Genomic DNA, 16,264 nt, shown 5'->3' with positions numbered 1-16,264 from the left:
TGTTCCACCATGCCTGGCCAAAGAGAGGCTCTATTTTATTTCCCTCTTCTCCTTCTATCATATAAAATCATTTTTACCAAGCTCATAAACTTGGATACTGTTCATTCTTACTTAGCATATGCCAAGTAAGATGTCTTTTATCTACAGAAATGATTTCTCCACCCTTCTACATTCTTCTTTTCCTCCTTCTCTTTCCTTTTCTTCTTCTCCTTTTCCTCTTCCTCCTCCTGTCTCTCCTCCTTCTTCTCCCTCTTCATCTTCTTGGCTTTTTGAGACAGGGTTTCTCTGTGTAGCACTGGCTGTCCTGAAACTCATTCTGTAGACCATGCTGGGCTCAAACTCAGTAATCCACCTGCCTCTGCCTCCTGAGTGCTGAGATCAAAGGCACGTGTCACCACACCTGGCTAAAAGGAAAAAAAAAATTAAGGAGTAAATTAGACAAAGATTCCACTAGTGCTCACCATGTAGCAGCCTCCCTGTGCCCTTTAAGGGCATCAACTCATTTAATAAAGTCATCACATACACTTGTTCTTTTTCTTTTCTTTATTTTATTTAATCTGCACTAGTGTTTTGCCTTCGTCTATATCTGTATGAGGGTGTCAGATCTTGGAGTATTTATTTATTTATTTATTTATTTTGAGACAGGGTTTCTCTGTGTAGCCCTGGCTGTCCTGGAACTCACTCTGTAGACCAGGCTAGCCTCGAACTCTCGAACTCAGAGAGCTGCCTGCCTCTGCCTCCCAAGTGCTGGGATTAAAGGCATGCGCCACTACCGCCCGGCTAAACCCAGGTACTCTGGAAGCATTCAGTGCTCTTAATCACTGAGCCATCTCTCCAGCCTCTACACTTGTTTTTGATGGAGTTGTGAAGATGTGCTTTATTCCAGACCAGTCAGTCTTTTTTTACCAGAAGTTTTGTGTACTGTGTGTACGTACATGTTTGTATATGCATATAGCTTCATATACACATGTATGTGTCTGTCCAGGTGGAGGGCAGAGGTTAGCATGGAACGCCGCTCTCTACTCCACCTTGATGTTTGAAACATGGAGTTGGGAAGTCTCACACTGAATCCACAGCTCACCAATTGCCCAATACACGGCTGGCCAGGGAGCTCCTGGGATCTCCCTGTGTGTGACTTGCCCAGTGATTCAATCAAAGCAAACAATGCTAAGAGCACACTCAACTGTTGCTAGTGTTGTTAAGATTGCCAGTGTTGTCTGGGCCCTGGTTGCCCAAGCCCCTGTCCTCAACAGGACAATTAAAACAACTAAGTAACAGTGACAAACAAAACAAAACAAAACAAAACAAAACAAAACAAAACATTTATTCAATGTGGCCACATTGGGAAAAGAAACAAATAAAGAGATCCAGTGACCCCACCCTACCCCAAGTTTACCTTCAGAGTCCTGATATGACGTTTAGTTTTTAATGTAGAGCAAGAGATATACCTAACTAAACAGTTCTGGTCAGAGCGTGGTCCCTTCCATCATTGACCTAGTTCCTTCCCCAGCATGATACTATGGAGAAATTCCAATTTTTTTTGAAGACCATTGTTTTTAATAGTTAGATGGCTAAAGAAAGGAACACATGTCTCTTTGGAATCTTTAGTCCTGCTAGGATGGTTTATGTAGTCGTGGTCAGCTGAAAAGAAACACCTGCACACAATATGCTGGGAACATGTGCTGTAGGTAAGGAGCCCAGTAATGTAGTTAGCGGCAAGAAGCATTCGAACAAAGGGTAGCCTTGCGCCTAGGAGATGCACCCATTCAGTGGTCAGCTTGCGGGTTAACTAGGGATTGGGACTGCAGTGCTCGTGGGCCTATCCACCTTCAATGAGAAGGCTAGTCAAGGCATAACGGATACACATAGACCCACATTGGACCCGACAATCCATAAATCCAGGAAGGAAATTGTCTCCTTCCTCCCCCTCCAAAAGGCCCTGTTTCCAACGAACATCATCCCTAGTGCAGAGCGCTGGGGACGCGGTCCTTGCTTAATGCCGGGTCCACTAGGGATGGTGACCCGGGTGGGCGGGGCGAGGTGGGGATGCTGGCGCAGAGTACCAGGACCAATCAGGACCCGCGGCGCTCCAGGGGCTAGGGCTCTGGATTCTTCTCTGGGCGCAGCGCCGCCTGGCGAATTGTGCACGGGCGGGCGGAGCTTGCAGGGGTCTCGGGGCGCACAGGGCTGTCGGGATTGTCCTCGTGGGTGTCCGTGGTCTGAGATCGCCGCGCGTCTGTCATCTCTTTCCTTCGCCCTCCGGGCCCCGGCCGCGGGCATCCGCCGGGTAGTCCGGGGTCTGTGCGGGGGCGGCGCCGCCTCTCCCTCGGGCCCCGCGGCGGGAATGCGGCTGCCGTGGCCGGCTGGGCAGCGGGCGGCGGCAGCAAGCGGAACCCGGGCGCACTCGCCACTGGCCGGGACGCCGCCCTGGCCTGCGCTTGGCTCCCGAGGCTGCGCTCCAGGGCCCGGCGCGGAATGAGGTGGAGGCCGCGTGCCGGCGAGCGCCCCGCTCCGCGGCCCCCAGGTTCCCCGCGGCCGCCCGTGCCTCGCGTGCCCCGGCGCCCACGTTAGAGCCCCGCACTGGCAGCGCTCGCCGAGGCACAGGCCCGCAGAGCGCACGCGACCCGACCCTGGTCCCGATCGCGGGTACTCGCCTCTTGGACGCCGCCCCGGGTGCGGGGACCCCGGCACGCTGCAGCGCGCGGGCCGCGCTCCGCATCGCAGAGCTCCTCCAGCCTGGCCCGTGGCTTTGGCCTCCACTGAGCCCAGTCTCCCGGCCTCGGTCCACGTTTCTCCGCATCCTTCCTACACCCTTCCCGCTGCTCCACCGCCTCCCATTCATTGCATCCGTTTCTCCTTCCCGGCTCGGTTCTTCTTCCCACAGCCTCCCCGGCCGGACCCTGCTACCCTCTTGGGGTTCTCCGTACATTCATGGAAGTTTAGGGCCTGGACCAGAGTCTGGCCTGAGAGCGCAGCCCGCGCTGCTGGCAGGGCAGAGGAAGATGTCTGCGCTCAAGCGGATGATGCGGGTCTCCAATCGCTCCCTGATTGCCTTCATCTTCTTCTTCTCCCTTTCCACGTCCTGTCTCTACTTCATCTATGTGGCCCCAGGCATCGGTAAGCACCCAGACACACCCTCACCTCCTATGGTCAGAAGGAAGGTAACTGGGGTGTTGAGGGGTTTGGAAGCTGAACCAAAGCATCTGATTTATTTCAAAACTGTCAAAGAAACAAACTGCTTGGGCATGTTAGCTTGGTTAAAAACCGTTTAGATGAACTTAAAAGGTCGCACTCAGGGGATGTAGGGAAACGAGGGCCTGGTGGCTGGGGAGTGGGGGTGGGGTGGAGTGCCTCTTGTCACTCTTTTGAGTATTCATGACTACTTATCTATTGGGGTAGTGTTTAATTGTAGTCTTACCCAGACAACTTTATTTTCTTATAAAACAGCAGGTCGTGGAAATATGGAGTAACAGTCGGTAGTCTGTCAGTAGTAGGAAGGTCAATAGTGTGCATGTTGGTAATGCAGGCCAACGGACATTTGCAACATACTTGAGACATTGTGGCTGTTGTAGCTGTTTGAAACCCAGCTCTTACAATCAGCTTGAGTCTTGTTAAAGTCGGTCTCTACCTAACCTGTGAGGATACCTGCTCAGACAAAATACTGATTAAAACAATTACGCAGGGCAATTTGTGGGTTTAAATTGTTATCTTTCTGTGAGTTACTTTTGGTTTCAACTACATTTTGATCTTGGCTTCTTGATTGAAATATTCTAATTCTTCATTTCTCCTACTGTTGACAAGGGGTCCATATGGCTTTGTTTTAGTGAATGAAAAATTCTATGGATTTACATGGCTGCTAGAACTCATCCTATTTCACTAAGCTTGGCTGAGTATTTAATGCTGAGTGACTTGATAACAGGGCATACTCTTGTCATTTCTTATTAGACATTCAGTTGTCTTCATTTGAGTCATTGTTTCTCCCGGGAGTTATCAAAAAATGTCATTTCTTTTAGTGAGGAAAAACACCTGCAGAATTTTTAGGTGCAATTCTTATCCCTGCAGAGGTGTGTGTTTGTGTGTGTGTTAGACAATGATAATGAATTACAGAGGAAAGACTGTGACCTCATCCAGATTGTTTGATTTCTCATGAAAAATAATTACTATGTGATCTTTTTATTTATTGGATTTAATTAAATATACAGTCTGATGATTCTTGAAAAGACCTTCATGTGTCATTGTCAACTATTAGTTTAGTATAAAGTTTGAAAGAGTCTGGATGTTTTAACAATTTGGTCCTTCATTGTGGGTTTTCTTTAGGCCAACAAGAACAACAACAAACCCATTCTCTTGAAACTTATGACAACAGTTTACACTTTAGCCTGAATTATGAATTGGGCAAAATTTTTATAGAAATGGTACATAGACTATGTAAGAATGGTTATTATTGGCCCTATAAGTTAGATGTTTTGAATCTCTGTTAGGAAATCTTTATTAATTCTGCCATACCCACTAGTTTGTAGATGTCAGACATATTTTCATATCTTATCTATCATTTTGAATGTTGGCTATTTCTTTGGACATTTAGAAAAAGGGTTTTAACAAATTTTTTTTTCTTGCCATTTTAGATATCATAAATGCCGTTTAATTCTATAGAAACTTTTTACTTTTTCATGTAACTCCTTAAAAGTTGGACTTCCTTGGAGAACATTATTTTACCAGATATTTAACTGTGAGAGATTTTGCACAAGAATATTTTAAACTATCTTTATAGGGTTTGTGCATGTGTGCATAGGTGTGAGTGTGCGTATGTGAAGTTTAGAGTACAACTGTGGTCATCTCTCCTTCCACCACAGTGGGTTCTGGAGATCAAGTGCACATGGCCAGGCATGGCAACATGCAGCTTCCCTACCTGTGTAGCTATCCTGCTAGTCCCTGACAAAATTTCTTTGAGACTGGATCACTTTATGTAGCCCTGGCTGGCCTGGGACTCTCTATGCAGATAAGAATGCTGAGATTAAAGGCATTTTAATCTCATACCACACCAGCAAGATGATTATTATTATTATTTGGTTTTTCGAGACAGGGTTTATCTGTATAGCCCTGGCTGTCCTGGAACTCACTCTGTAGATGAGGCTGGCCTCGAACTCAGAAGTCCACCTGCCTCTGCCTCCCAAGTGCTGGGATTAAAGGCGTGCGCCACCACCGCCCTGTGCAAGATTGTTTTTTTAATTAACAATTTTCCTATTTCCTTTGAATTTCCCTTTTTGCTTTTTTGTTTCTTTTGTGAGGCTGGGTTTGGATGGTATTCAGGAGCCTTGTGTGTGCAAAGAAAGAACTGTAAAACTGAGCTAAATCCTGGCTCCCGTTTCTTCATATATTGAGTGACATGCAAAAAAAATCAAGCAAAGGAAGTCCAAATCTCAGCTTTCTAGTGTTCATATACTATCTGTAGATTGTTAAAGTTCAGTGGACATGAAAACCGGGTACATTTTTCTTATTTAAGTGTGTAATATTGCCATAGAACAACCAGTGATTATTGTCATAAAAACTTGACAGTTGTCTTGCAAGCAAGTAGGTCAACATAATTTTAATTACTCTATTTTGAGAACCTTATAATTAAAAATGTTAACAATTAAGTCAGGAAGAAAAGTAAGTTAACCAAACATAAAATGCTATGAATTTGTTAAATCAGGTGTCTGCTTCCCCCCCCCCCCCCACCTTATACCCTTTGTGCTATTTGGGGTGGGAGTGAGGATTCTCATCTTTAAGTTTGGGAAGACATTTTCAAATTCATAGTTTCACTAGTAAGTTTAAATTTTGTGTTTGTTGACAGGGGCTGTCTTTTTTTAATCTATTTTTTTGGTGTGTCAGGTCACTTTCTTAAATGCAGGTCAGATACCAAAGTCTGTCAGCTGTTTCTGAAGTGAAAATGATGTGGATAGTGTGGTTAGTTGAGGTCCCAGTGCCTCAGGCAGTTGCATGAATGCTTTTTCCTGAAGCCACAGGTGACTTGGTGTGACGCGTTCTCCCAGGCCCTCACAGCTTCCTTTGTAGCTCTCCAGTGGATAAACGGATACTGCTCTCAGTATCCTCACATGAGTTGTATCCTGGAGCCAAATCTCCTCTTGAATGGATTATGCTACATAGAAGTTCCTTTACTGTTTTTTTTTTAATTTCTTTCTTATTTTATGCGTATAAGTATGCATGTATGTCTGTGCACCATATGCATGCAGAAGCCAAAAGAGATTGTTGAGTGCCGTGAAGCAGAGGTTAGTGATGGTTATAATCTGTCACGTGGTGCTAGAAGAGCAAACAGTGCTCTAGCCAGTCAGTCCCCCCCCCCCCTTACACACACACAAGGTTTCTCTGTGTAGCCCTGGCTATCCTGGAACTCACTCTGTAGACAAGGATGGCTTCAGACTCAGAGATCCACCTGCTTCTGTCTCCCGAGTGCTGGGATTCCTTTCACTGATTTCAAGAGTGTTTCAGATCTACTCCATTATGTCCTTACGAACCACATGAACTTGTTTGCTAGGTGTTACGGTATTTCTCTCCCTTTTGGGTGTAGACAGGGTTGGTCACATGTGTTCCTACACACAGATCTTCCACTATTTAGTTGACTCTTCCTTGGGCCTTTTCCCCAAGTGCCCATATCCTCGTGTCTCTTTCTTCTGAGCTGACACTGTAGACTGCCAGTCTGGTTAATTTTCTCTTTTTTTTCTTGGTGCTGCTCTGCATTCTCTGGGCTCTATGGGTCCCAGACTATAGTGTGTTCAATAGCACTTAAAACTCATTATTTTAAGAATAAATTGAAACATTTTCCCTGATACTTCGTTTGGGGAAGCACAAGATAACATCTTTCAGTTAGGAACTTTAGTGCTGAGGGAACTGGGCTGTAGAGAAGTCTCTTGGAGCCTTCCCTACAGGAAGTCTCTGTATACTTTGCCCCAGCCTTCCCAGCATGCATAGGGGTCAGGAAGCTTGTTTTGTGCCTGCCCTCGTGCTTGGCCACCAAGGTGAGTGCAGTTTCCATCCAGGGCCTTGGAGCTGGTTGTGTTGAGAATAGATGTCCATTTACTAAGAAGCCATTTCCAATATAACTTCCCATGTAACACAGTCCTATCCTGTCATATCAGAGGAGCAAGTGATTTGACTGGAGCATACAAAAGAAACTGGACCTTGAGGTCTAGAAGACTTAAAAGATGATAACACAGTCATCTGTGGAGGTTGGCCCCATGAGGGAGCTTTATTGTACATGATAGAAATTATATATATATATATATATATATATATATTTTTTTTTCATATTCCTAGGATGGGTACCATAGGATTGGTGTATATTGAGCACAGAAAAAGCTTCCAGAAGATGTCAGTACTCTGGTTGTTCTAGGCTACTCCTCAGGGTGTGGAGAGGCAGATTGCAAAAGGACTGAGCTCTGCGTGCAGCAAGCTGGAGTTCTTGAGGTCACTAACGTTCACAGCAGAGTCTGGCCCACAAAGCTTTATCTGAATGATGATAAGAAAGAAATCAATGTGCCTGCCACCATAGGACGGTATCTGAGGGAGACTGCATAACTTCCTTGGGAGTGGAGAGCTGACTGTCCTTTTGACACTCCAAAGTCCCTGACCTTTTCCTGGAGAGGCTTTCTTGGACTTTGGGGGAGGAATCTGGTTATGGCACTTTGAACTGCTGTGAAACTCGTGGTTACTTGGGCCTCAGGGGATTTGTCTGTGGCCTGCTGGAAAAGGTGGAGTGGGGGTTGTGGGGTATATAAGAAGACAAATGTGTTTGTAGGAGGCAGCTCAGATTTTTACTTGGAAGTCTAGCCTGAGGTCTGACTTTAGTTTGCTCCAGGCTACCTCAGCTGGTAGCTTCTTGCTTTGCAACTTTTTCCCTTGAGCTCTTTAGCCTCCTAGCCTCAGGTACCAGTAGGGGCCTTTTGAGCTGATTTTAGCCTGCCTTGGTTTGCAAAGGCCCTTTATTTTCCCCTCATCAAGTTCCCTGTTCTCTGGGGCCTTTTTCTGTAGTTCTTCTGATTGGGTATTGGTCACATTTTGCCTCTGGGCCTCTCTTGCTGTTGCCTGCTATTTTTGTTCTGTGAGTAGCAGGACTCGGCAGGAGCTTTGCAGAGGGAAATGAGACAGCTCTTTGTTTTGGAGTAATCCTAGCATGAAGGATGGGGAAATGTAGGGCAAAGACAGGGAGACCAGGTGAGAAGCTACCGAAGTGGTGCCAACACTGGAGATTTGATTCAGGTCAGACTGGAGCACCAGAGCAGTGGGGAACAAAGGGGACGTTTCCTACGATGCTCAGATTCTAACTGAGACCCCAGGTGACTGACCTGTCACAGATGATATCTGGGTGCTGGGGTTGAAGGAGCAGTTTTGGTTTTAGGATCTGGGAATTAGTTGTCCCTGGAATACCCAGGAAGAGTTTGTCAGTGGCTAGGTAGGTGGAAATAAGGTCTTAGAGCCCAGGAGGCAAGTAAGACAAAGCCCACCTACCCCGGAATTCCCCTAATGTTCTTTAAATCAGGCCTGTGAACTCAGTTCAGGGTCTTTCTATCTTGGTAATGGGAGACCCCAGCATGCTGGACTTGTGCAGAGTGAAGTGTTCTTTGCTTTGGTATAGTATTTGAGTCTGGGGTGTCATTCTTCCACGAACAGTGGACCCTTACACATCATATAGGAGACTTACATTTGGCTGTCTTTGTCATTAGAGCTAAGCAGTAATCTCCTTTCTGCAAGTGATTGTGACTCAGCCCATTGGTGCCGTCTAAGCATGGTCTTCTAGTGAATGCAGGAGACGCCCAGAGGATCTGCCATCTCTTCAGTCCCTGCCTTTTAGACAGGAATCAATGAAAAGTTTCAGATTTGAGCCCAAGGCGAGGACACTGGCAGATTGTCCTTTTGGGTACGATTTATTAAAAGACTTATTATCACCCCAAACATACAGACAACAGCGTGGCAGGGGCTTTGAGGAGAGTTTGGGTTAGGAAGGAAGTGACTCCATGTGGGCATGTGGTCAGGCTGTAGAAGGAGAAGGACAAGGGCTGTTGCATTGCTAGGCAATAAGAAATGTCCAGCTATAAGATGTGGGGGGAAAGAGGAGAAGGGACACATTTAGTTGAGGAATACCCATTATGGAAGGGGGATGTGCCCTCATAGTAGCCTTCTGATTGATGGGACAGGTCAGTCTCTGAATATGGGTACCTGGGGTGTCTGTTATAGGGTCAGTGCTCTTGGCAGGAGTCTTAGCTTTTCCTTTAACAAGCTGCTGCAAGTTGGTGTGGCCAGAAAGGCAGTCTGGCTCATGACAAGTAGTCCTCCAAAAGAACGGCCTGCATCAGTGGGATACATTCATGAGTAAGTAGTATTTGTAACTCTGCCCTCAGCGTCAAAGACAATTAATGTAAATCATATGATGTGGGGCTGTGGCTTGCATGTGTGGACGTCGGTCCTGTTGGTCTGAGTTGTGGATCCCATGTGTCTGCTGCCCCAGGCAGCTAGGGCCATGGCTCAGGGTGCAGAAGTGCGGGAATTTGAGTTCACTCTATGCAGAGTGGATGCCGGTCTATGGGAAGCCACAGAGCTCCACTCTGAGTATGGGGAGATGCCAGTCTGAGGCCCTGTGGGGGCAGAACTCTTGGGTTGGGGACCCCCAGGCAAGAAGGCAGGCGGGGATCAACTCGCCTCAAGCTCTTGGGCTCCCAGACGTCACTGAGAGGCCGTGGAAGGACCGAGACATGGTGAGGGGGAAAAGATGAGCTCTGGCTGTGCCCCACAGGATAGATGAGAGTCTTGGTTGAGGTGAATAGCTTGGCTGAGTCACAGCTGGCTCGGCTAGCTTGCTTGAGTTGGTAGGCTCCATGTTTGGAACACAGAGAAGTCCTCCATGGGAGATTAGGCAGTGGCTCATTAGTTGAAGGCTCCCTCTACAGTTCTCCAAGGCAGGCCCTAAAGATGAGAGGAAGTCCATGATCTTAAAACGTTTACTGTCATGGCAGAAAGTGGATAAAACTGTACCCCATGTTCTCATGGCGGACCTGGGGTTAAATACCTTTTGCAAGTAGGAGGAGTGTCTGGGAAGGAATCCTTAATTGACTACCTCTGGCCTTTAGGTATCTCATGAATATGGAGATCTCTTGAGGCTCTGTGGCCTCTAGTCATGCCTTCTACCTGTGCTACATGACTCAAACCTCTCTTTGGAAGGACTGTCCTAAGTGAAAGGAACCAGAGGGCCCAGGAGTACCGCCAAACTCCTACCGTCCCTTTAGGGTCTCCAGGGTTCGAAGCAGACTCAACTGGGTACCCCACTGCCTCTCACAGCCCACAGCCCCACAATATGACCTGGTGGGAAGCTAGTTAATTTATTGATTCATGGAAATCTGGCACAGCCCGTTGCTGTTCTCCACCTTGTTTCTTGGTGAGTGCACAGGTGATATGTGCTGTCTACAGCCCTACTTTTCATTTCTGCCTTGAGTGTTTATTGAAGATAAAAATGTCTGAGAGGGAAATCCTAGCCTGGGTTGGTAAGTGTCTCTGTGTGATAGATATTTCAACATTATTCAGAGTTGTGAAGAGAATGCTTTCAATGTGTATAAATAGGGTAGTTAATTTTTGAAACTACCCAAACCATTATGGAATGTAGGTTTTGTGTTTTCATCAAGACAAGGCAAGGTCTCTAGTTCAGGCTGGCTAGAATTATCTTTATAGCTAAGGATGACTTTGAACTCCTGCTGCTCCTACCTCCTGGGTGCTGGCGCTGCAGCCATGGCTCTTTGCCTTCTGTGGTGTTGAGGACTTTGTACGAGGCAGGTAAACACTGTGCCAGCTGAGGTACATCTCTACCCTAAGGTATGCTGTTTTAACAACCCCGTTTCTACACCTTATCTCTGAAGAGCTTGGTTCTTGTTTTAAAAACAATCCCGTGTAAGGGACTCCATGGCTTTGAAGTCCTTGGACTTTGTGTGCACGGTGCCAGGTGTGGCTGCCGCTGTCCTCCTCCTGCCCTGCATGTTTTCTTTGTGGAAGGATGTGGAGCTGAGAGCACCTGGAGCATAGATGCAGTGGTGTCCTGGCTGCTACAATTTTTCTGCAAGAAGCATCAGGGCCAAAATCTCAAAAATGGCCCACAGGCAAATCTGATAAAGACATTGCTCAATAGAAACTTTGCCTTTTTTTTTTTTTTTTTTTTTCTGGTGAGGCTAGACTGGGTCAAGTTGCCAGTCAGTGCTGAGTAAGGCAATGACAAACTTAAGGTTCGACATTACTGGGCATAGCTTCATCAACATATTTCTGTTGACATAAATATAATGGCTGACATAAACACTCATTGTGCTAAATCCTCTTTCAGCTAAGCAAGGTGTCTGTAGCAGCTCACATCAAACGCTGCCAAACTCTACTATGACTGAAAAAGCAGATATACCCACAGGAGTCTAACCATAAAACAAACTGATCGAGCTGTCCAGGCCACGGACACATAGAACACACTGAGTTACCCTCGGTAGAAAGAGGAAGCTGCTCTTTTCCAAAGGGATGTTCACAGGCCTTGCGGAAGCCTGGGACATCTGCTTCCTTCCCTGGATCCGCTTGGACTTCACATCCAATCTGTATCACTCACACAGTGTGCTCTTTGTTACTGTTCTGGCAGAAGGTTTTTAAACTATTAAGTCATTGTGTGTACTGGGGGCAGGAGGCTCTGCAGGTCCTCCTCTGTGGCCTCACTCTCTGGTTATCTTTTGATACTATTAAAAGTGACTTTCAAATGTGAATGTGTTTAAGCCACATTTAAGGTGGTCTGTTTTAATGAGCTTTTTTTCCAGGAATATTTTTCAGATATACTTTTTTTTCTTTTATACTCTTTTTCGCCTTTATTGAGGCAGGGTCTCACTCTGTAGCCTCGACTTATCTGGAACTCACTGTATAGATCATGCCAGCTTTGAACTTAAAGAGATCCACCTGCCTCTGCCTCCCTTGTGCTGAGATTAAGGTGCAGCCACAATGTCCAGCCTTACTTCTGCTTTTTTTTAAGCTTGTGTTTGTTGTACAAGATAATGGATCACTTTGTAACAATTGTATGCATTACATATACATATTATGTACCTTGATTCTATAACCTTCCCGGAGCCCTTTCCACTAACAGGTCATCTGTCAGTGGAGCTGCTGACTCAGGTCATTCTGCAGTGTGGTGGCGGTGGCGGTGAGTTAAGTACAGGCTAGGTTTATTTTTGTTTTGTATAGTGGAGACTGACCTTGAACTTCTGGTCCTCCTGCCTCTAGCTCCTAAGTACTGGGGTTATGAACATGTACCATCATATTGGTTAATGCAGTTGGGGGTTGACCTCAAGGTCTGGCAGGTGCTCTGCTGATTGAGCTCCATTTCCTACCCCTGGTTTTGCTCTTCGGAATCAATCACCTGATTCCATTTGATCTTTCGCAGAACTAATCCTAGTGCTTGAAAACCAAACCAGCTTGTTTTAAGATAGAAGTGGCTGACCATTCATGGTGAATAATGTCTTTTATCTAGAGAACTGGATAGCGAATTGAAAGTTTGTGTCATATGTTCACTTATAGGTTAGCAGTGACTAGGGGATTTGATCATAAGTTGATCCTAAGTATGGTATTTATCATTTTTAATTATTAGAAAGATATGTAGCAATTCTTTAACAAAATTAGTAAAAAAAAAAAGCATATAGCATTACAGTTTTACCAATAGGTATAATTTTAAAGTAGCATTTCTCAGCATTTGGTTAGAAAAATCGTAAACTATCTTTACAGTAGTTGGAGTGGTTAAGTGCACTGGCTGTTCCTTCAGGTTCAGTTCCCAGAACTCAGACGGCTGCTTATAACCATTGGTAATTCAAGTTCTAGGGGATCTGATGCTTTCCTCTGAACTTACAAGAACACCAGGTACCATGTTGTAGTACACATACATGCAGGCAAAACATTAAAACATACAAAGAACCTAAAAGAAAGTATAAAATGTCTTTTCAACAGCACCTTTTTGGGGGAGTTGGTATGGGATTGAGGCAGGTCTTACTATGTAGCCCTGACTGTCTTGGAATTCTTTCTGTAGACCAGGCTGACTGCATATTCAGAGATTTGTCTGCCTCTGCCTTTCTAGTGCTGGGATTAAAGGCACTTACCCAGTGCCAGCTTCAATAGTGTATTGAGTGATTGCCTAAAGTTTGTTACTGAAGCACGGTACCTTGGTTGAAATATTCCATCCTGTTGGTCCCGAGCCCCCTAACCCTCAGACAAGGTTTCTCTGTGTAGACCTCGCTGGCTTAAAACTCAGAGAGCTGCCTTCCTCTGCCTCAGTAGTGCTGGGGTTAAAGGCATTTCTACCTGGTCTGTTGGTTTTATATATTTGATAATGTGACGATAACTTGAACTAAAATCACTTGTTGAATAAAATAATGTTTTATAGATTGTCTTTGATAATTGAGGAGCTAGTAAATGCCTTGGTTCCAACTGTTCAGCAGGCTGAGCCAGGAGGATTGCCTGAGGGCAGGAGTTTGAGGCCAGCCAGTCCAATGTAGGACAACATCTCTTAAAATAGAGGAAGAAGGAAGGAAAAAGGACAGAGAAAGTATAGCTTCTCAGATTAGTATGACTTCCAATTTGACTCATAGGAAGGAAGAGGACTCCGATTGCTTTCATCTGAGTCAACATGCTGAAGAGACAGAACCGGAAACTGCCTTGCTTCCTGGTCAAAACCAACCTTTTCTGTTGGAAGTTGCTAAAATTTGTTTTTGTCCAGTGTGCTTTTCTCTGTGTCTTGCTTTAGAGTTCCTCTCTTCTTGTGAATAAGTTGAAATTCTGAAGTGTTACTCATTAAAACAGTGTTTGGAGATAGAAAATGTAGCTTATACCATGCTTACTTTGTCTGTTTCATATAATTCTTAAATGGGGAGAGATTTGGTTCACATTCATCTTGTGACTGTGAAAAACACTAATTCCGTAATGCTTTCAGCCATGTTTATTTGCGGCCTTGTCTTTTAGTCTGTCACTGCACTGGGTTTCCTGATTAGATTTTGCCTTCCTTTCTGTAGCCCTCACTTCCTCCTGGTTTCATTTCTGCATTAGCTCTGTTAGAGTCCTTGGGATACTTGGGAGAAGCTATGCAAATATTCTAGGTGACTAGTGCTATAAATTAGCAAGTGGAGGACATACCGTCCTTGGTTAGTGTTTTCACACAAGTAGGTTGCTTCCAAGTGTACTCTGGGAGTATGTTGCCTTTAAACAGGGCTGAACCGACAACTTTGTCTTTTTGAGATCTTGATCCCTCCCTCCCTCCCTCCCTCCTTCTCTTCCTCCCTCCCTCCCTCCCTCCTTCCCTCCCTCCCTCCTTCTCTTCCTCCTTCCCTCCTTCTCTTCCTCCCTCCCTCCCTCTGTCCCTCCCTCCCTCCCTCCCTCCCTCCCTCCCTCCCTCCCTCCCTCCCTCTGTCTCTCCCTTTCTTCCTTTCTTTCAGATTTATTTTTAAGATAAATGAAGTTTAATTACTTCATTAATTTTGAAGCAGGGTCACTCTGTAGATCATGATGGCCTTGATCTTCTCAGAGATCTGCCAGCCTCTGCTCAGAGTGCTGGGATTAAAGGGGTGTGCCACTATATCCTAAATTTTATTTTTAATTATGTGTCTGTATGACTGTGTATGGGTATGTGCATGTGAGTGTGGGTGCTCTTGGAGAACAGGGATCAGGGATGTCATTCATATCTGGAGTTCTAGGCAGTAAGCTATCCAACGTGGGTGATGGGGATGGAACTTGGGGTGTTCTGTAAGAACACTGGGTGTTCTTAATTTCCTAGCCATCTCTTCAACCCTGTTTTGTTTTTGTTTTTGAGACGGGGTCTCATGTAGCTCCAGTTGGCTTTGAAACTACTATGTAGCCAACGACGACTTACTGATCCTCCTGCCTCAACCTCTTGCGTAGGCTCTGAGCAATTCTGGGTAAGAGACCTTTGTGCACACTAGGCAAGTGAAACTCACAGTGAACCCCACAGCCAGGGATCTTGATTCTGAATCTACACACCCCCTTTGTCTCCTGAAGTACTTGGTAAACAGTAAACAGTATATATCTCCATGCAGTGTTTTAATATAATAAGGCTGTTGGAAAAGTCAGTTTTGTTTAAAAATAAAAGCTATGACCAGTCTTAGCATACATGCTCTCCGAGCATAGTTAGAGCTGTTGCTGGTAGCACAGAAGTGATAGACACGTTATAAAGGCACTCCTGTTAATTCTTACTGTCTACATCAGCAGAGCTTTAGCTGTTGAATGAGCTTGGCGACGATTGTGTTCTGCCTGTTACCATTGCGTCTTATCAGTTGATGAAGTGGAACTTTGAACACAGGGTTCTTTCTCTCTTTATGACTCAGTCCATGACTAACTTGGAAGATGGAGTTGAATCTACAGGCAAATGGTTTTCACAGTAGATTTCCTTGTGACCACATCTGAATTTCGTCTTTGTGTAATGACACCCTATAATACTTTGGCCCAATGGGGATTGTTTACCAGCCTGGCACAGTACCACCATTTATTTTTGTTTTTAATTCTTTCCCTGAAGCAGTGGCTCCTAACCTTCCTAATGCTGCAACCCTTGATACAGTTTCTCATGTTGTGGTGACCCCCAACCATAAAATTATTTTCGTTGCTCCTTCCTAACTGTAATTTTGCTACTGTTATGAATTGTACCGTAAATATCTGTGTTTTCTGATGGTCTTAGGCTACCCCTGTGTAAAAACATCTTTTGACCCTCAAAGCAGTAACAATCCACAAGTTGAGGCCCACTGCAAAATACAAATCCTGTTTCATGCTGGATCTGGCCTAATATGGTGTTGCCATGATTATTACAAATGTGTTTTCTTTTGTGAACATGGATGAGTAATTTCCAGAAGTTTGTTGGTTATGGCACTGAATGTGAAAAGAAGATAAGTTTATGGTGCCTGAAACATATTTAGATTATTGTAATTTATAAACTCTGAGGTACCTGGCTCAGGCGGTAATGGTATGGTAAGTAATGGTAATGGTAAGTGGTATGGTGTCTTCTGAGATGCTGTCTCTTTGGGTGTTCTAAGGTGATATGAGAGGCAGCTTCTCTCTTGCCATTTTGTGTCCCTTCTGGCTGAAATTAATTGCAGTCTGGCTATGGTGCTGCTTTCTTCGTGATTGTTTTCATTTACCTGTGTGTGTGTGTGTGTGTGTGTGTGAGAGAGAGAGAGAGAGAGAGAGAGAGAGAGAGAGAGAGAGAGAGAGAGAG

The 16,264-nt window shown here is 45.2% G+C and overlaps 1 protein-coding gene across 1 annotated transcript in view; it reads left to right on the top strand.

The window, feature by feature from the left end:
• Positions 1 to 2,977: 2,977 nt before the first annotated feature.
• Positions 2,978 to 16,264, top strand: part of B4galt6 (beta-1,4-galactosyltransferase 6) — a 56,401-nt gene continuing 43,114 nt past the window's right edge. The window contains exon 1 of the mRNA XM_028774850.1: positions 2,978 to 3,117. Within this exon, the coding sequence (XP_028630683.1) occupies positions 3,003 to 3,117 (115 nt within the window). The 5' untranslated portion in view covers positions 2,978 to 3,002. The remainder of the gene's footprint in view (positions 3,118 to 16,264) is intronic.

Source organism: Grammomys surdaster, unplaced genomic scaffold, assembly GCF_004785775.1.
Source record: "Grammomys surdaster isolate TR1022 unplaced genomic scaffold, NIH_TR_1.0 243, whole genome shotgun sequence".
In the NCBI taxonomy this organism is placed as follows: domain Eukaryota; kingdom Metazoa; phylum Chordata; class Mammalia; order Rodentia; family Muridae; genus Grammomys; species Grammomys surdaster.
The sequence above is the reverse complement of the archived record's forward strand: the minus strand, read 5'-3'. Positions and strand labels throughout refer to the sequence as shown.